Source organism: Bufo gargarizans, chromosome 1 (assembly GCF_014858855.1).
Source record: "Bufo gargarizans isolate SCDJY-AF-19 chromosome 1, ASM1485885v1, whole genome shotgun sequence".
Lineage (NCBI taxonomy): Eukaryota > Metazoa > Chordata > Amphibia > Anura > Bufonidae > Bufo > Bufo gargarizans.
Window position 1 is genome coordinate 470,704,023 of NC_058080.1, and position 21,733 is coordinate 470,725,755.

Sequence of the window (21,733 nt, forward strand, 5' to 3'; positions counted from 1 at the left end):
TAGTAGCAAAACGAGTCAATATTTTACTCTAATTCTGCATTTTACAGGAACACCCCATTTATGTCCGTAAACAGCTGTATGGGGACAAGGCAGGGTTCAGAAGAAAAGGAGCAACATGGTTTTTGTGGGGCACATTTAGCTGGAATGGCTTTTAGGTGTCGTGTCATATTTAAAGGCACACTAAGGCACCCCTACAGTAGAAACCCCCCCAAAGTGACTCCATTTTGGAAACTACACCCCTCAAAGAATTTAGTGAGGTGTGTAATGACCACTTTTACCTCAGAGGCGTGTCATAAATTTAGAAACACTTGGCTGTGAAAATGAAAAATTTCTATTCTTTTACAAGAAAGTCTCTTAAGCCCAAATTTTTCACTTCAACAAGGGATAAAAGGAGAAAATGCACCTCAAAGTGTTACCTATTTTCTCCTGAATACGGCAACACCCCATATGTGGTCATAAACTGCTGTATGAGCAGACGGCAGAATTCAAAAGGAAAGGAGCCGCATCTGCATTTTCTAACATGGAATTTGCTGAAATAGATATTAAGCAGGGTGGATAAAAATCTATATTTTTTTTTTTGTTTTTTTTTATCGAAAAAATCTGATTTATTTATTTAAATCAGATTTTTTTATATAAAATGCTTTTTGAGGAAAATACATAACCTTTGGATGGTAATTTCATTATGAAATAAAGATTACTTTTTAAATTATGTAGAATAAGGCTGTATATGTTTAATTTTTTGTTAAATTCCATTAATCCATTCACAATGTCATGCTCTTCCAGAGGTTTTTGTAAGATTACTGGGTAGTTTCTCTGCCTACAAGATATTATCACAGATGCTTGGTTTAATTTTGGAGTTCTCAAAACTGAATTTATAACATGAAAAGAGTTCAGAAAAAGATCTTAATCCTAACTTCTACAAACCTATAAATACAGAATCAACCCCTTCAGTGCTAAGTTTAAAGTTCAGTGAATAGAATATAAACAATATATTTCTGATTGTTTGGAGTGGAATAGATCTGCACAAGAAGAAAGTGAAACTAAGCGTAAGGAGGAAAAGGCAAGCAGACAAGGAGTACTACAAAATGAAAGTGAAACTTTCTGAGCACAGTACTGCACAGCCACAGACAGACAAGTCTTCGGATCTTTTTGTGTGTGTATGACCTGAGGTTTATCACATTCTTTCCTTGGAGGAAAAAAAACTATAATGGCAGCAGGCCGTAAAAGAGACCCAGTTTGGCAATATTTTAATGAAGTTCCTTTACCTATCGGTAAGGCGGGCATGCGTGCAAAATGCAAACACTGCAACAAAGAAATGCAAGGCCTGGTGGCCCGAATGAGGCAACATCATGAGATGTGCTGTGATGAAGATGACCAAAGAAACACATTTTTCTCCTTCCTAAGTACAACAGAAAAATTGTCCAAATATGAATCTTTATGTAAAAAACTATGATTTAAATCAAGCCTTACTGACTAGTGATTTAGATCGTGATTTAAATCTGTTTGATTTAAATCAAATCCACCCTGATATTAACCTCTTAAGGACATAGGGCGTACAGGTACGCCCTTGTGCCCTGGTACTTAAGGACACAGGGCGTACATGTACGCCCTGTGTATTTCTGATCACTGCCGTGCGGCTGGCAGTGATCGGAACCCGGTGCCTGCTCAAATCATTGAGCAGGCACCTAGGCTAAATGCGCGGGGGGGTCCCGTGACCCCCCCATGTCGGCGATCGCGGCAAACCGCAGGTCAATTCAGACCTGCGGTTTGCTGCGATTTCTGCAGTTTCTGATCCCCGCGGTCCCTGACCGCGGGGATCAGAAACTTTAGGATTCCAAAAATGTTCCTGCATCCCTCCCCCCTGCACCCCTAAGTTATTTGAGCACGGTGGGAGGTGCAGGGGGAGGGTTGCGGGCGGTGCGGTAGGCGGGATCGCGATCCCCCGCCCGCCTCCCCTTGAATAATCGTTGGTTTCTAGTGGGTATACCAGGGTGCCAGCACATTGCTGGCACCCTGGTATAAACGGCTGACATCTGTGCTGCGATGTCAGCCGTTTAACCCTTTCCATACCGCGGTCCGTACGGACCGCTGTATGGAAAAGGTTAACAGCGCAGGGAGCTCCCTCCCTCTCCCATCGGGGGGCTGCTGTGCCTTTGCAGCCCCCCGAATGGAGAGGGAGAGAGCTCCCAGGCAGCCCCCCCAGAGCCCCGTCCTTACCCTTCCCCGTCTGCGCAGTTCTGACCATAACTGAGCAGACGGGGAAGGTTCCCATGGCAACAGGACGCCTCTCAGGCGTCCTGCTGTCCATGGTGCTGAACAGATCTGTGCTGAAAGGCATAGATCTGTTCAGACAAAGTGTAAAATACAGTAAAGTACTATATATTGTACTGTACTGTATTATACAGACATCAGACCCACTGGATCTTCAAGAACCAAGTGGGTCTGGGTCAAAAAGAAAGTGAAAAAAAGTGAAAATAAAGTAAAAATCAAAAAACACATTTATCACTGATTAAAAATAAAAAAAATTAAATTCCCTACACATGTTTGGTATCGCCGCGTCCGTAACGACCTGATCTATAAAACGGTCATGTTACTTTACCCAAACGGTGAACGCCATAAAAATAAAAAATTAAAAACTATGATGAAATTGAAATTTTGCCCACCTTACTTCCCAAAAAAGTTAATAAAAGTGATCAAAAAAGTTGTATGTACTCCAAAATTGTAACAATCAAACCGTCATCTCATCCCGCAAAAATCATACCCTACCCAAGATAATCGCCCCAAAACTGAAAAAACTATGGCTCTTAGACTATGGAAACACTAAAACATGATTTTTTTTGTTTCAAAAATGAAATCATTGTGTAAAACTTACATAAATAAAAAAAAGTATACATATTAGGTATCGCCGCGTCCGTATCGACCGGCTCTATAAAAATATCACATGATCTAACCCCTCAGGTGACCACCGTAAAAAAAAAAAAAAACGGTGTAAAAAAAGCAATTTTTGTCATCTTACTTCACAAAAAGTGTAACAGCAAGCGATCAAAAAGTCATATGCACCCCAAAATAGTGCCAATAAAACCGTAATCTCATCCCGCAAAAAATGAGACCCTACTTGAGATAATCGCCCAAAAACTGAAAAAACTATGGCTCTTAGACTATGGAGACACTAAAACTTTTTTTTGTTTTAAAAATTAATTCATTGTGTAAAACTTACATAAATAAAAAAATTTGTATACATATTAGGTATCGCCGCATCCGTGACAACCTGCTCTATAAAATTACCACATGATCTAACCGGTCAGATGAATGTTGTAAATAACAAAAAAAAAAAAAAGGTGCCAAAAAAGCTATTTGTTACCTTGCCGCACAAAAAGTGTAATATAGAGCAACCAAAAATCATATGTACCCTAAACTAGTACCAACAAAACTGCCACCTTATCCCGTAGTTTCTAAAATGGGGTCACTTTTTTGGAGTTTCTACTCTAGGGGTGCATCAGGGGGGCTTCAAATGGGACATGGTGTCAATAAAACCAGTCCAGCAAAATCTGCCTTCCAAAAACCGTATGGCATTCCTTTCCTTCTGCGCCCTGCCGTGTGCCCGTACAGCAGTTTATGACCACATATGGGGTGTTTCTGTAAACTACAGAATCAGGGCCATAAATAATGAGTTTTGTTTTGCTGTTAACCCTTGCTTTGTAACTGGAAAAAAAATATTAAAATGGAAAATCTGCCAAAAAAGTGAAATTTTGAAATTGTATCTCTATTTTCCATTAAATCTTGTGCAACACCTAAAGGGTTAACAAACTTTGTAAAATCAGTTTTGAATACCTTGAGGGGTGTAGTTTCTTAGATGGGGGTCACTTTTATGGAGTTTCTACTCTAGGGTTGCATCAGGGGGGCTTCAAATGGGACATGGTGTCAAAAAAACTGTCCAGCAAAACCTGCCTTCCAAAAACCAAACGGCGCACCTTTCACTCTACGCCCCGCTGTGTGGCCGTACAGTAGTTTACGGCCACATATTGGGTGTTTCTGTAAACGGCAGAGTCAGGGCAATAAAGATACAGTCTTGTTTGGCTGTTAACCCTTGCTTTGTTAGTGGAAAAAATGGGTTAAAATTGAAAATTAGCCAAAAAAATGAAATTCTGAAATTTCATCCCCATTTGCCAATAACTCTTGTGCAACACCTAAAGGGTTAACGAAGTTTGTAAAATCAGTTTTGAATACCTTGAGGGGTGTAGTTTATAGAATGGGGGCATTTTTGGGTGGTTTCTATTATGTAAGCCTCGCAAAGTGACTTCAGAGCTGTAGTGGTCCCTAAAAATTTGGTTTTTGTAAATTTCCGAAAAATTTCAAGATTTGCTTCTAAACTTCTAAGCCTTGTAACATCCCCAAAAAATAAAATATCATTCCCAAAATAATTCAAACATGAAGTAGACATATGGGGAATGTAAAGGCATCACAATTTTTAGGGGTATTACTATGTATTACAAAAGTAGAGAAACTGAAACTTTGAAATTTACAAATTTTTCCAAATTTTTGTTAAATTAGGTATTTTTTGGTGCAAAAAAAATATTTTTTTTTTACTTCATTTTACCAGTGTCATGAAGTACAATATGTGACAAAAAAACAATCTCAGAACGGCCTGGATAAGTCAAAGCGTTTTAAAGTTATCAGCACTTAAAGTGACTCTGGTCAGATTTGCAAAAAATGGCCTGGTCCTAAGGTGTAAAAAGGCTGTGTCCTTAAGGGGTTAAGGGCCATAACGTTTTTATTTTATTGTTGACTGAGCTGAGTGGGGGCTCATTTTTTGCGTGGTGGGCTGTAATTTTTAATGGTATAATTTTTGGGTACATATGACTTTTTGATCCTTTTTTATTGAATTTTTTTATGAGGTGAAATGGGCTAATATTGCAATTCTGCCACTTTTTTATTTGAGGTTCTTCATTTGGTGTATTTGTTAAGATCATTTTATTCTATGGGTTTATACGGTTATGGTGATACCAAAGTTATATTGTTTTATTCTGTTCTACCACTTTTATATCAAATTATTTTTTATTTTTTGCATCACCAAGTTGAAGACCCATAACTTTTAGATTTTTACTTCAATGTAGTTGTGTGAGCTTGTTTTTTGGGGGTTCTATATGACTTTTTGAGCGCTTTTTATTCCATTTTTCGTAAGAGGTGAAGTAGGCTAAAAATAGCATTTCTGTCTTTTTTTTTTTTTTTTTTTTAAATGGGGTTCTTAATGTGGTAGATTTGATATAATAATGTTAATTTGTGGGTTAATACAGTTATGGCGACACCAAACTTGTATTGTTTTTGTTGTACCACTTTTATATCATAAAATCACTTTATTAAATTTTAAAAACATTTTTGCATCACCAAAATCTAACACCCATAACTTTTTTTATTTGTATCTCAACATAGTTGTATGAGGGCTTATTTTTTGCGAGAATCGGCTGTAGTTTTTATTGGTATAATTATTTATTCAATTTTTTTTATTTTTATGGAGGTAAGGAATAAAAACTGCAATTCCGCGCTTTTTTTTTTTTTTTTTTTTTTTTTTTTCTTTTTTTTTCTTCGGACAGCGTGGTTTAGTACCATGATCATTTTATAGATCAGGTCTTTACGGACACTGCGATACCAATTATGTGTAGTTCTTATTTATTTATTTTTTCATTTTTTTTAATCTCTTGGGAGAGAGAAGAGTGGATATGGGAAGTCAATTCATTTTATTTTTAATTTACTTTCCTTTTTTTTTTTAATGAAGTCCCACTTGGATCTTGAATATCCAGTGGGATAGATGCCTGTTCTATAAAAAAAAAAAAAAAAAAAAAAATATATATATATATATATATATATATATATATATATATATATATATAATATATATATATATTTTTTTTTATTTTTTTTGGGGGGGGGGGGGTTTGTCTTTACAGCGTAACTTTGCAGGGTTAATTGTGATAATTGTACAGTTCGGGTCATTACTGATGTAGTGATGCCAAATATGTGGAGGAGATTCTCTCCTTCTTCTTCATAATAATAATATTATTATATATATATTTTTTTTATTTTATATAAAGCTTTTTTATAGGAATATATATATATATATATATATAATATTTTTGTAAATGTATTTTTTTTGCCTCTTACTAGACTAACAAGGGGACTTTGACATGTAATCCTCTTATTGCTTACATATTACACTGTATTACTTATGTAGTGCAGTGCATTATTCTGTCTTTATAAAACTGACAGGCAATCTTTTAGGCTATGCTTCTGGAATGGCCAAATAGGCATACACTGAAGGCAGACCTAGGGGTCTTCACTGTGGACCCCTAGCTACTGACTACAGACATTGGCATCCAATGATTTTATTTGAAATAGTTATTCACCACAGTGTCCTAAGGTATTAACCACTTCAGCCCCGCTAGGTGAAACCCCCTTCATGACCAGGCCACTTTTTACACTTCGGCACTACACTACTTTCACCGTTTATCGCTCGGTCATGCAACTTACCACCCAAATGAATTTTACCTCCTTTTCTTCTCACTAATGGAGCTTTCATTTGGTGGTATTTTATTGCTGCTGACATTTTTACTTTTTTTGTTATTAATCAAAATGTAACGATTTTTTTGCAAAAAAATGACATTTTTCACTTTCAGCTGTGAAATTTTGCAAAAAAAACGACAACCATATATAAATTTTTCGCTAAATTTATAGTTCTACATGTCTTTGATAAAAAAAAAATGTTTGGGCAAAAAAAAAATGGTTTGGGTAAAAGTTATAGCATTTACAAACTATGGTACAAAAATGTGAATTTCCGCTTTTTGAAACGGCTCTGATTTTCTGAGCACCTGTCATGTTTCCTGAGGTTCTACAATGCCCAAACAGTAGAAAAACCCCACAAATGACCCCATTTCGGAAAGTAGACACCCTAAGGTATTCGCTGATGGGCATAGTGAGTTCATAGAACTTTTTATTTTTTGTCACAAGTTAGCGGAAAATGATGATGATTTTTTTTTTTTTTTTTTTTTTCTTACAAAGTCTCATATTCCACTAACTTGCGACAAAAAATAAAAAATTCTAGGAACTCACCATGCCCCTCACAGAATACCTTGGGGTGTCTTCTTTCCAAAATGGGGTCACTTGTGGCGTAGTTATACTGCCCTGGCAATTTAGGGGCCCAAATGTGTGAGAAGAACTTTGCAATCAAAATGTGTAAGAAATGACCGGTGAAATCTGAAAGGTGCACTTTGGAATATGCGCCCCTTTGCCCACCTTGGCAGCAAAAAAGTGTCACACATGTGGTATCGCCGTACTCAGGAGAAGTTGGGGAATGTGTTTTGGGGTGTCATTTTACATATACCCATGCTGGGTGAGAGAAATATCTTGGCAAAAGACAACTTTTCCAATTTTTTTATACAAAGTTGGCATTTGACCAAGATATTTTTCTCACCCAGCATGGGTATATGTAAAATGACACCCCAAAACACATTGCCCAACTTCTCCTGAGTACGGCGATACCAGATGTGTCACACTTTTTTGCTGCCAAGGTGGGCAAAGGGGCACATATTCCAAAGTGCACCTTTCGGATTTTGCAGGGCATTTTTTACACATTTTGATTGCAAAGTTCTTCTCACATATTTGGGCCCCTAAATTGCCAGGGCAGTATAACTACGCCACAAGTGACCCCATTTTGGAAAGAAGACACCCCAAGGTATTCCGTGAGGGGCACTGCGAGTTCCTAGAATTTTTTATTTTTTGTCACAAGTTAGCGGAAAATGATGATTTTTTTTTTTTTCTCTTTTTTCCTTACAAAGTCTCATATTCCACTAACTTGCGACAAAAAATAAAAAATTCTAGGAACTCGCCATGCCCCTCACGGAATACCATGGGGTGTCTTCTTTCCAAAATGGGGTCACTTGTGGCGTAGTTATACTGCCCTGGCAATTTAGGGGCCCAAATGTGTGAGAAGTACTTTGCAATCAAAATCTGTAAAAAATGACCGGTGAAATCCGAAAGGTGCACTTTGGAATATGTGCCCCTTTGCCCACCTTGGCATCAAAAAAGTGTCACACATCTGGTATCGCCGTACTCAGGAGAAGTTGGGGAATGTGTTTTGGGCTGTCATTTTACATATACCCATGCTGGGTGAGAGAAATATCTTGGCAAAAGACAACTTTTCCAATTTTTTTATACAAAGTTGGCATTTGACCAAGATATTTTTCTCACCCAGCATGGGTATATGTAAAATGACACCCCAAAACACATTGCCCAACTTCTCCTGAGTACGGCGATACCAGATGTGTCACACTTTTTTGCTGCCAAGGTGGGCAAAGGGGCACATATTCCAAAGTGCACCTTTCGGATTTTGCAGGGCATTTTTTACACATTTTGATTGCAAAGTTCTTCTCACATATTTGGGCCCCTAAATTGCCAGGGCAGTATAACTACGCCACAAGTGACCCCATTTTGGAAAGAAGACACCCCAAGGTATTCCGTGAGGGGCACTGCGAGTTCCTAGAATTTTTTATTTTTTGTCGCAAGTTAGTGGAATATGAGACTTTGTAAGGAAAAAAGAAAAAAAAAAAAGAAAAATCATCATTTTCCGCTAAATTGTGACAAAAAATAAAAAATTCTAGGAACTCGCCGTGCCCCCCACGGAATACCTTGGGGTGTCTTCTTTCCAAAATGGGGTCACTTGTGGCGTAGTTATACTGCCCTGGCAATTTAGGGGCCCAAATGTGTAAGAAGTACCTTGAAATCAAAATGTGTAAAAAATGGCCTGCGAAATCTGAAAGGTGCCCCTTTGCCCACCTTGGCTGCAAAAAAGTGTCACACATCTGGTATCGCCGTACTCAGGAGAAGTTGGGGAATGTGTTTTGGGGGGTCATTTTACATATACCCATGCTGGGTGAGAGAAATATCTTGGCAAAAGACAACTTTTCCCATTTTTTTTATACAAAGTTGGCATTTGACCAAGATACTTTTCTCACCCAGCATGGGTATATGTAAAATGACACCCCAAAACACATTCCCCAACTTCTCCTGAGTACGGCGATACCAGATGTGTGACACTTTTTTGCAGCCTAGATGCGCAAAGGGGCCAAAATTCCTTTTAGGAGGGCATTTTTAGACATTTGGATCCCAGACTTCTTCTCACACTTTCGGGCCCCTAAAAAGCCAGGGCAGTATAAATACCCCACATGTGACCCCACTTTGGAAAGAAGACACCCCGAGGTATTCAATGAGGGGCCTGGCGAGTTCCTAGAATTTTTTTTTTTTTTGCATAAGTTAGCGGATATTGATTTTTTTTGTTTTTTTTCTCACAAAGTCTCACTTTCCGCTAACTTAGGACAAAAATTTCAATCTTTCATGGACTCAATATGCCCCTCACGGAATACCTTGGGGTGTCTTCTTTCCGAAATGGGGTCACATGTGGGGTATTTATACTGCCCTGGCTTTTTAGGGGCCCTAAAGCGTGAGAAGTCTGGAATATAAATGTCTAAAAATGTTTACGCATTTGGATTCCGTGAGGGGTATGGTGCGTCCATGTGAGATTTTATTTTTTGACACAAGTTAGTGGAATATGAGACTTAGTAAGAAAAAACAAAAACAAACAAAAAATTTCCGCTAACTTGTGCCAAAAAAAATGGCTGAATGGAGCCTTACCAGGGGGGGAGTGATCAATGACAGGGGGGTGATCACCCATATAGACTCCCTGATCACCCCCTGTCATTGATCACCCCCCCCTGTAAGGCTCCATTCAGACATCCGCATGATTTTTTTACGGATCCATGGATACATGGATCGGATCCACAAAACGCATGCGGACGTCTGAATGGAGCCTTACAGGGGGGTTATCAATGACAGGGGGTGATCAGGGTAATCACCCCCCTGTCACTGATCACCCCCCCTGTAAGGCTCCATTCAGACGTCCGCATGATTTTTACGGATCCATGGATACATGGATCGGATCCACAGAACGCATGCGGACGTCTGAATGGAGCCTTACAGGGGGGTTATCAATGACAGGGGGTGATCAGGGTAATCAGGGTGATCACCCCCCTGTCACTGATCACCCCCCCTGTAAGGCTCCATTCAGACATCCGCATGATTTTTTACGGATCCATGGATACATGGATCGGATCCACAAAACGCATGCGGACGTCTGAATGGAGCCTTACAGGGGGGTTATCAATGACAGGGGGTGATCAGGGTAATCAGGGTGATCACCCCCCTGTCACTGATCACCCCCCTGTAAGGCTCCATTCAGACATCCGCATGATTTTTTACGGATCCATGGATACATGGATCGGATCCACAGAACGCATGCGGACGTCTGAATGGAGCCTTACAGGGGGGTTATCAATGACAGGGGGTGATCAGGGTAATCAGGGTGATCACCCCCCTGTCACTGATCACCCCCCCTGTAAGGCTCCATTCAGACATCCGCATGATTTTTTACGGATCCATGGATACATGGATCGGATCCACAGAACGCATGCAGACGTCTGAATGGAGCCTTACAGGGGGGTTATCAATGACAGGGGGTGATCAGGGTAATCAGGGTGATCACCCCCCTGTCACTGATCACCCCCCCTGTAAGGCTCCATTCAGACATCCGCATGATTTTTTACGGATCCATGGATACATGGATCGGATCCACAAAACGCATGCGGACGTCTGAATGGAGCCTTACAGGGGGGTTATCAATGACAGGGGGTGATCAGGGTAATCAGGGTGATCACCCCCCTGTCACTGATCACCCCCCTGTAAGGCTCCATTCAGACATCCGCATGATTTTTTACGGATCCATGGATACATGGATCGGATCCACAGAACGCATGCGGACGTCTGAATGGAGCCTTACAGGGCGGTTATCAATGACAGGGGGTGATCAGGGTCATCACCCCCCTGTCAATGATCACCCCCCCTGTAAGGTTCCATTCAGACATCCGCATGATTTTTTACGGATCCATGGATACATGGATCGGATCCACAGAACGCATGCGGACGTCTGAATGGAGCCTTACAGGGGGGTTATCAATGACAGGGGGTGATCAGGGTAATCAGGGTGATCACCCCCCTGTCACTGATCACCCCCCCTGTAAGGCTCCATTCAGACATCCGCATGATTTTTTACGGATCCATGGATACATGGATCGGATCCACAGAACGCATGCGGACGTCTGAATGGAGCCTTACAGGGGGGTTATCAATGACAGGGGGTGATCAGGGTAATCAGGGTGATCACCCCCCTGTCACTGATCACCCCCCCTGTAAGGCTCCATTCAGACGTCCGCATGATTTTTACGGATCCATGGATCCATGGATCGGATCCGTAAAAATCATGCGGACGTCTGAATGGAGCCTGACAGGGGGGTGATCAATGACAGGGGGTGATCAGGGAGTGTATATGGGTGATCACCCCCCTGTAAGGCTCCATTCAGACGTCCGCATGATTTTTACGGATCCATGGATACATGGATCGGATCCGTAAAAATCATGCGGACGTCTGAATGGAGCCTGACAGGGCGGTGATCAATGACAGGGGGTGATCAGGGAGTGTATATGGGTGATCACCCGCCTGTCATTGATCACCCCCCTGTAAGGCTCCATTCAGACGTCCGCATGATTTTTACGGATCCATGGATACATGGATCGGATCCGTAAAAATCATGCGGACGTCTGAACGGAGCCTGACAGGGGGGTGATCAATGACAGGGCGGTGATCAATGACAGGGGGGTGATCAGGGAGTTTATATGGGGTGATCAGGGGTTTATAAGGGGTTAATAAGTGACCGGGGGGGGGGGGGGGGGGGGGTGTAGTGTAGTGTAGTGTGGTGTTTGGTGGGACTGTACTGACCTACCTGAGTCCTCTGGTGGTCGATCCTAACAAAAGGGACCACCAGAGGACCAGGTAGGAGGTATATTAGACGCTGTTATGAAAACAGCGTCTAATATACCTGTTAGGGGTTAAAAAATTCGGATCTCCAGCCTGCCAGCGAGCGATCGCCGCTGGCAGGCTGGAGATCCACTCGCTTACCTTCCGTTCCTGTGAGCGCGCGCGCCTGTGTGCGCGCGTTCACAGGAAATCTCGCGTCTCGCGAGATGACGCGCCGATGCGTCCAGGAGGAGAAAAGCAACCACCTTCCGGACGCATCGGCGCGTTAGGCGGTCCGGAGGTGGTTAAACGGGCATGATCAACGCTTTATCTGGGCCATTAGAGCAGGAGCCTGGCTGTCATGAGGAGACCCGTGCAGCGCTTGGACTAGGCCGCCGTAAAAAGTTATTCCATGACTTCCAATATTGTGACCTGCTTTGGTAGTCAGGTGATGGTTGTCCCACTCACACATTTATTATTATTATTATTATTATTATTATTATTATTATTATTATAAAAAAAAATTTAAGGCGCAAGAAATATGAAACCTGAAAATATTGTTTTTTGTTTTACAGGTAATTTGGAGATAGCACTTCATGGTTGAAGAGCCCCTTGTGCGGTGGAAGGAAAGGCTGTCTTTTTCATGTAGACTGCAACTACTACATCAAACTTGGAGTGACTAGTTTTCACCCTAGTTTGGCAGCATTGCTGCCCTGGCATACACAGATGAATGAAGACTCCATTTGGAAAGGCAGCCGCTCAGCGATCAAGAGCTGATGCAGGTAAAACTTTGTTGGCTGTAGATTGTAAGTGCTACTGGGATACTGAAGGGACAGTTCTTTTGATTTGGTTCAGTTATTCATTAATCGAGTTTTCACACTTTTTTTATTTTGACTTCTCATGGGCAAGTCGTAGTAGCACCATGAGTCTAACTACTAAAGCAATGTGAAGAAACAAACTCCAGGTCCTCCATTTAAAAGTTCTTCTAGTAAATGTATTTATAACAGTATTAATCTTTTTATATACATTTTGGCCCTCTGGGTTTGTTTTGTTTTTATTTTTGAATAAGCCATGTGTAGTGTAATTGACAGAACAACATACATAACTGCACAAATCAGCATGGTTTGCATCATGTGTTTTCATGTTACTAGAAAACATCCTTATAAATTATGAAAGTTGACAAACCTAAGAAATATATTCTTAATTTTGTGTTGAATCACTGCACTTTCACCAAATTTTGCATGAATCAATAGGTACAGGTGAATATAAGAAAAATTGTAATAGTCTTATCAGAGAATATGCCTTTTTCTCCCCTCTGCCATCTGTGCTCAAACTCGTGCTACCAGTCACCTCCCTGTCAAGGCAGATTAATTAACTGGCAAAATGCTTAGGCGATAGGGCTTATAGAGTGTAGGGTGTACTAGTTCTAGGGACGAATTTCCAGACCCAGGGGTCACCAATAACAGAACAGTGGTTTTGCATTTGTCCAGTATAGAGCTTAGCAACTGTATACTATAAGATGTATAGGAATAAGCAGAATATCTGCAGACCTGTGCTCTGTAGACCCTGGACCCATTGCTTCCAGTGGCCAGTGTGAAAACTGCAGGAATTGTATTTATAATATGCATTTCTTTTATGCCCTTGAAACTGTATCTATTTATTGTGTATTGTTTTTCTTATCTACCAGCACATGCAGGTGTTTCTGCAAATATGATGAAGAAAAGGACCTCTCACAAGTGAGTATAGAAGAATCTTTGTGGATTTGGTTTAGGCCTTTACTAGTGCATCCAGCTGGTAACAGAAAATAGCTCCTTATTCTACAAGGATGCTTCAGTGTGACCTTAGCACTTTACAGTTGTGTTCAAAATAATAGCAGTCAGACATAACTAACCTGATCAATCAGTTTTTTGTAGGAATGATATTTCTACTTGGCAAATAATTTACTAGCAGGTGTAGTAGAGTAATAGAAATCCAACAGTCATGACATGCATGCTGCCGATTCTCTGTAATTCAATCACTTATTGAAAGGGGCATGTTCAAAATAAAAGCAGTGTGGAGTTCAATGAGTGAGGTCATTCATTCTTTGAAAAACAGACAGCAATTATTGCCCTTATTTAGGGAAGGAAGGCATCAAATGTTGTACATGCTGGTTACAATGCATTTCTCTCTGAGGAAAATGGGTCATTCTAGATATTGTTCAGAAGAACAGTCTACCTCGATTTAAAAAGTTGATTGGAGAGGGGAAAACATATATAAAGAAGTGCAGAAAACGATAGGCTGATCAGCTAAAATGATCGCAAATGCTTTAAAATGGCAACCAAAACCTGAAAGACGTGGAAGAAAGCGAAAAACTACCATTCGAATGAATAGAAGAATGGCCAAAATGGCAAGGACTCGGCCAACAATCAGCTCCAGGAAGATCAAAGAAGGTCTAAAGTTACCTGTGAGTATTGTTACAATTAGAAGAGGCCTATGTGAAGCCAAGCTATCTTCAAGAAGCCCCTGCAAAGTCCCACTGTACATATGCTGAAGAGGTTACAATTTGCTAAAGAGCACATTGACTGGCCTAAAGAGACATTTTGTGGACTGATGAAAGTAAGATTGTTCTTTTTGGGTCTAGTGGCCGGAGACAGTTTGTCAGATGACCCCCAAACACTGAATTCAAGCCACAGTGCACTGTGAAGAAAATAAAGCATGGTGGCGCAAGCATCATGATATGGGGGTGTTTCTTATACTATGGTGTTGAGCCTATTTATTGCATACCAGGGATCATGGATCAGTTTGAATACAATGCCCTTGAAATGGGTGTTCCAACAAGACACCAACACCAAACACACCAGTAAACGTGCAACATCTTTGTATCAAACCAACAAGATTGACGTTATGGAGTGGCCAGCCCAATTCCCGGATCTTAATCCAATAGAAAACTTGTGGGATGACATTAAAAAAAGTTTCTGAGGCAAAACCAAGACTTGGAGAAGAACGTGGAATGTAGTCCAATCCTCCTGGGCTGGAATACCTGTTCACAGGTGCCAGAAGTTGGTTGACTCCATGCAACACAGATGTACAGCAGTTCTCAGAAACACTGGTTATACAACTAAATATTAGTTAAGTGATTCAAAAGAAAGCAAAATATTCAAACATTTTTCAGTTTATATAGTGAATGTTTGAGTTTGTAAAGAAGAATACAAACACTGCTATTTTTTGAACAACAGTCTAATATTCACTTTTTTTAAAATTTTTCGAAACAACACAAATTTGATATATTTTTCTTTTGTTTTGATTTGGAATAGAATGTGCAGTGTTCCCAATGCATTTGTGTGTATGGAAATAAAAGCTCTTAGAAGGATTTTGAGCTTTATTCACTCTTTGAAACACACTGCTATTATTTTGAACACAACTGTATATTAGACTGTCCTCCCTTGTTCCTGCTGTTCAATAGTAGCTAGCCCTACATAGCATTCTTCTTTTCTTGCAGTTTTGCAGCTATGAGAATACTATAAAAAAAAAAAAAAAAAAAAAAAAAAAAATTCATGCAAGTATTTATACCATCGCTTAAAGAGGACCTTTCACCGATCCTGACATATTGAAGTAAGAATACAGACTTGGAGAGTGGCACCCGGGAATCTCACTGCACTTACTATTATCCATGGGCGCCGCTCCGTTCTCCCGCTATGCCCTCCTGTATCTTCAGTCCCTAAGTTATAGTAGGCGGAGACTGCCCTTGTTCTGCTGTAGCGCTGGCCAATCGCATTGCAGAGCTCACAGCCTGGGAGAAAATAACCTTCCAGGCTGTGAGCTCTGCACTGCGATTGGCCAGCGCTACAGCAGAACAAGGGCAGACTCCGCCTACTATAACTTAGTGACTGAAATCTCCGCCTACTATAACTTAGTGACCGAAGATACCGGAGGGCATAGCAGGAGAACGGAGCGGCGCCCGGGGATAATAGTAAGTGCAGTGATAACCCCGGGCGCCGCTCTCCATGTCTGTATACTTAGTTCACAATGTCAGGATCGGTGAAAGGTCCTCTTTAAGATTGTGCATTTATACAGCTCCCCAATACCTGCCTGAAGTAGTTTGAAGGCAACGCCAGAATTTCCAAACTATGTTGTGCCCCTGATATAAGCCTTTGCTTTATGCTAGTCTTGTTCGCCTGATAACGTGAGAGCTTTTTTTTTTTTTTTTTTTTTTTTGGTATGCAGTCAGGACATGTACAGTGGGTGCCCAGAGAACACCAGGGAGCTGTGAGTACAGTAAGAGCTAGCATCGCTACTGTCGCCACTCCCAGTGCCTCCTGCATGCTTTCCATAATGGAAGTGATCACTAGCAATCGCTTTGTAAGAGGCACTGCCATTTTTCCCACACTTTTGAGGGGGGAAAGTGCGTTTTGTAAAGCCCAAAAATAACATTTATTTCACAGGCTTTAGCCAGCTGGCCAAGCGATCAGGCAGTGATCATAAAGGTGAGGTGATGGTCAGGTCATTGCTGGGATACTGATACTAGGAGGCTGCTGTTAGTCCTAACGGGGACAATTGTCACTGCATCTGGGCAGATTTCTCCTGTATAGTCCAAGTGTAAAGAAATTTAGCAAAGCCTTGCAATGGTCTTTTCTGACGTTTTGAGGGACAGAGTACAAGAATAGAATATTACACGAAATAACCCGCCCAAAAAAAAAAAAAAAAAAAATCCACTCCCTTATAACAGTTAATTAAAAAAGTAATATTTTGATTTACAGTATACTATGACAAACTCAAATCTGAAGTCCATTTCAGATTGAGACTATATTACCAGAAAAAAATTCTAAATTGTAATGTGTTTTTACTACTTTCTTCAAACTAAAAGTCAAAAAATTCTCAAGAAATAAAATGGTGTGTAAAAAAAAAAATAATAAAAAAAATATGAAAAGGAGCCTGCATTATTCATGAAATAACTCATGATGCTAGCGGGAACAAATAATTTTTTTTAACTAAATAGTATAGCTATTAAACGTATGAAAACCGGCTAAACTGGTCCTGAAGACCGAAGTAGCCTTGGTCCTGAACTGTGTACTGTCTTGTTAAATATTGGGGTTAAAGGACTCAATGTTGTAGAGGCCTATGCTTATTACTTTACAGATTGATATAGGGGCATCATGGTAGCCATTTTGTCTGCTTGCTAGAAGGTCAATGCGAGTTTATTCTTTCTGGACAAAGACTTACAAGGAAAGAGTTGGGAATCTATACGTAAACATTCTCATATCGTAAACTGCGGGGGACTCTGACAGGTACCATAAAAGATTCTTCAGGCTTCTACAAAAGATAGTGAACGAGGAATGGAATGTTCTAAAGAATTGTATTTATTTTTTTTTTTTTTTTTTTTTTTTTCCTTCTCCATAATTAGAAAGGGGGTTTATTAAAAAGTTGCCTGATGTAAATTTGCAATTCATAGCAGTGATATTAGCATAATGTTATTGTATTATGATGTTATAGGCTACATCTATATATTTATTTGATTCATTGGAAGTAAAATATAAACCTGTAATTTCATCATATCCATTATATATTGTTTAAGTATACCCATTGAAACGTATTAGTATGTCTTATTAACAAGTTTTTTTTTAATCTATAGAATTAGGTAGGATATACTATATATTTTTTATTTTTTTTGTGTGTGGCAAAGGCTACTGTTGGGAACGAATTACCGAATTTTCCAAGTATATGGAGAAAGAAGATTAAGTGCTTTGGTAGATGGTCTTAAAGTAGTATATCTATAAGCAGACTATATGTCTGATAGTTGGTATCCATTACAATCCCTTTTCCTCATATTTAGGGCTTTGTCCAGAGCTTAGGTCAAAGGTTATCTTTCTGTTAGATCTTTAGAAAATATAAGAATTAAATGTAATTATACAAACTTTTACATAGAACACTAGTGTCCCCTTGTGGTGGTGCTGAGTAAGAGATGAGTAGCCAGTTGATGCACTATGATGTCATTGGTCATGTGGAAGACCAAATAATTGGTGGTATAGTGTAAATTTCTTTATATTTTATTTATATATATATATATATTCAAATAGACAATATCGTTCTTGTAGGATCTAGATTTGAGATCATTTCAACTGCAGTGCAAGTTAAGTCTTTCAGTCTTGGGAGATAAATATATATCATATTTTTCACTTTATAAGACTGACCCATTTTTCAGAGGATTTGAACTAAAAGGGGGGTTGTAGTTGTAGTTACAGTATGTTTAAAATGAACACTGCCCAGGGACTGTTCTGTAATTGGCATCTGTCTAGATATGACTATAACCCCCCCCCCTCATCCATAGGAATCCACCCATATTTTGCCGTACATTTGTATTTCTATGGATGATGGGGGTTATAGTCATATTTGGCACACAGTTTTTAATTTGGGTACCATAAATTGCCTTAAGATGTCCTCACCTTGGGACTTAAGATTTCATCTACGGTACCCAGAGTGGGGGGGGGGGGGATGTCATGTGGTAACTGAACAGTGTACCGGTAGCTGATTGGTGGCGAGTCCTGCTCCCCCTTCCTCCACCAATCAGCACCAGACAAGTAGAGTAGGGGTGAGTAGAAACTGCCCAGGGGGAGAGGAGGAGGGGGGGGGGGGGGGTGTATGGGGTCTGGAGAGGAGGTGAAAGTGTCAGGACCTGTACTTGGATACAGAGATTAGAGTTACGGTACCGGTCCAGACACTCCAGAACCAGCTCACATGGAGGTCGGGCGAAACACTTGGTCATCACTGAAACCGCCAGCCCACTGCTTAGTGCCGCAATGTATGCACGGGCTGGCGGCTTCACTGAAGGGTACTGTGAGTGCTGCCCGCCCGTTCTCCTGTCTGTCCTCCCGCCCGTTCTCCCATTGTTTTATGGCAGCTTAGGAGCAGTTAGTTAGGGCTCCTGAGCTGCATTGAGTTACACATTTGGGCCACATTCGTTTTATAAGACACACATTTTAGTTTCTAGTCAATGGCCTTGTCGGAGATCAGCAGGAGCACACGGCGTCATTGGTTTCGATGATTGCGTGCGCTTCATGCCGCTGCTGCACTACAGTAATACACTCGTATGATCTATACCAGTGTATTACTGTAGTGCAGCAGCGGCATAAAGCACATGGCGTCATAGCAACCAATGACGCTGTGCGCTCCTGCTTTCAGCAGGAATCCAGGCCGGGATACCACGGACCGTTCACGGCCGTGTGCATTCGGCCTTATTCTGTGGGCTATTGATAAGATACCCATTTCATTTAAAAAGTTATTTTATTGGTTGCATTTATATCTTACAAGTTACCTATTTTTCCAATTGATTGAACATAATTGATCATTATTCTTTGTCACCAATTTGATATTTTATTATTTTGCACTGAAATTGTTTATAAATAAATATATATATATTTTGTATATAATTGTTTCCCTCTTGTCTTCAACTCAGCGCAGATGACGAATTCTTGTTAAAGGGAGTCTGTCACCTCCATATGGCCATATACAGTGCTTTTATTGTCCTATAGAACACCTCTACCTGAATGTAATGGTACCTTTGTCTCTTTCTTTACACTTACAGAAAAACGAACTTTGATTCATATGCAAATGAACACTGGCAAGTTCACTGTGTTGGAGCCCAGGTTTCTCTGCCTTATTTTTTCATTGTTCCTCTGCCCGCCCTCCTATTCCCTTGCGTCATCCTTCGGTTCAGCCGAGATCCCACGCTGGTGAACAGCGGTAATGTGGTGTTTGCCGGCGCATGCGCAGTACTTAAAGCGATGCCGTGCCCACAATGGGCATCGCAGTGTGCATTCTCCGGCCCGGTGAGGCAGTGCACAGGTGCTGGGATGACGCAAGGGAATAGTAGGGCGGGCAGAGGCTGGGGCGGGAAAACATTTAAAGGCAGACTTGCCAGTGCTCATTTGCATATGAATTAAACTTAGTTTTTCCAGCTTCTGCAAGTGTAAAGCAAGTGTAAAGAAAATAACAAAGGTACCATTACATTCATGTATAGGTGTGCTATAGGACAATGTAAGCACTGTATATGGCCATATGGAGGTGACAGACTTCCTTTAATTTGGATTTTAAGTTGGAATCTCCTCAACTTACAGATCCTTGCTTGTTTTCATAAATAGAAAACTATTCATCAGAACAGTATAAACGTTGACAATCTCAAGGAGGGAATACATTCTGCTAAGCTTTAATAGACCCTCTCATTTTTAGGAAACATCGAAGCAATATGGGACCAAGTAAACCAATCTCTCAACCAAGAAGAAATATTGTAGGTTGTAGAATACAGCATGGCTGGAAAGAGGGCAGTGGTCCAATAACTCAATGGAAAGGAACTGTTTTGGATCAAGTACCAGTTAACCCTTCTCTTTATCTTATAAAATATGATGGATTTGACTGTGTGTATGGACTTGAGCTTCACAAGGATGAAAGGGTGTCTGCTCTCGAAGTTCTTCCAGACAGAGTTGGTAAGTGCACCAAAATCATGATTTACTGCACAAGTGATCATGTAGACCCGCACTTTATGTATGTTACAGCTCGAAAGATACGAAGAATAACCTTGTATGTGGTGCGTTTTTAATAACAAAATGTGGCAGGAAAGCATAGGCGAAACTAAAACTAGTATTAAGGGTTAATGGTTTGACTAGATCTATAGGGTAGTAATGACAAACCAGAGGATAATATGGTGGATGTGTGCATAAAATCAAAACGCTGCATGCAGAAGCCTACAGTGAAGCACTTTGAGAATTGCACCCTTTGAGATGAGTTGGGTTCCTTTTAAGGCTACTTTCACACTTGCGGCAGTGTGATCCGGCGGGCAGTTCAGGCGTCGGAACTGGCTGCCGGATCCGCCGATCTGCCGCTGACAAAGCATTTGTGAGACAAATCCGGATGCGGATCCGTCTCACAAATGCATTGCAAGGACGGATCCGTCTCTCCGCTTGTCATGCGGACAGCCGGATCTGTTTTGTGTATTTTTTTTTTTTTTTTTTATCAAATTTTTACCAGTCTGCACAGTCCGGAAGGACTGATCCGGTATTTTGAATTCCGGATCCGGCACGAAGGGTACTTTCACACTTGCGTTGTTTGATTCCGGCAGGCAGTTCCGTTGCCTGTACTGCCTGCCTGATCAGGCAAACTGTATGCAAAAGCATGTCATTTTTTCTGACTGATCAGTCAGAAAAATGCATTGCAATACCGGATCGTTTTTCCGGTGTAATCAGGCAAAACGGATCAGGTATTTTTTTTCTCTCTCATTTTTAAAGGTGTGCGCATGCGCAGACCGGAAGGATGGATCCGGCATTCCGGTATTTTGAATGCCGGATCTGGCACTAATACATTCAGGTAAGTCTTTTTTTTTTTTTTGCCGGAGATAAAACCGTACAGTTTTCTCTTTTGCCTGATCAAAACGACTGAACTGAAGACATCCTGAACGGATTACTCTCCATTCAGAATGGAACTCTGTGTGCGGCCATAATAAGCAGAGAGTGACAATATAAGAAGATTGGCGCTTATTTAAAGGGGTTTTACATGGCCAATGCATGAGTGATGGACGATGGTTAGAATAATTGCACAAACTGCATGGAGAATGAACATTGTCCTGTTTACACGAGGCAATGTGCTGCAGACACACAATGCTTTTGTAGCTTCCTTAAAAGATCCAATAATCCAACAGACACATTTTTCCCCTGATCAGCCACAAAAACATTTGTATGAAAGTTGGCTCCCGATCGTCGAACCCCCCCCATGTAAAAGGGCCTTTAGACATTGTTCACATCCGCTATATTTACCACAGCAATACTAGTGCAGCACTCTACATTCCAGTAAAATAAGATTCTAATGTATCCA

The 21,733-nt window shown here is 40.7% G+C and overlaps 1 protein-coding gene across 4 annotated transcripts in view; it reads left to right on the plus strand.

Annotated features, from left to right (window-relative positions):
* Positions 1-21,733, plus strand: part of SPIN1 (spindlin 1) — a 62,442-nt gene that overhangs the window by 26,824 nt on the left and 13,885 nt on the right. For all 4 annotated transcript variants that reach the window (XM_044287552.1, XM_044287577.1, XM_044287561.1 and 1 more), the window contains exons 2-4: positions 12,472-12,678; positions 13,584-13,632; positions 20,099-20,352. In XM_044287552.1, the coding sequence (XP_044143487.1) occupies positions 12,627-12,678; positions 13,584-13,632; positions 20,099-20,352 (355 nt within the window). In that variant the 5' untranslated portion in view covers positions 12,472-12,626. The remainder of the gene's footprint in view (positions 1-12,471; positions 12,679-13,583; positions 13,633-20,098; positions 20,353-21,733) is intronic.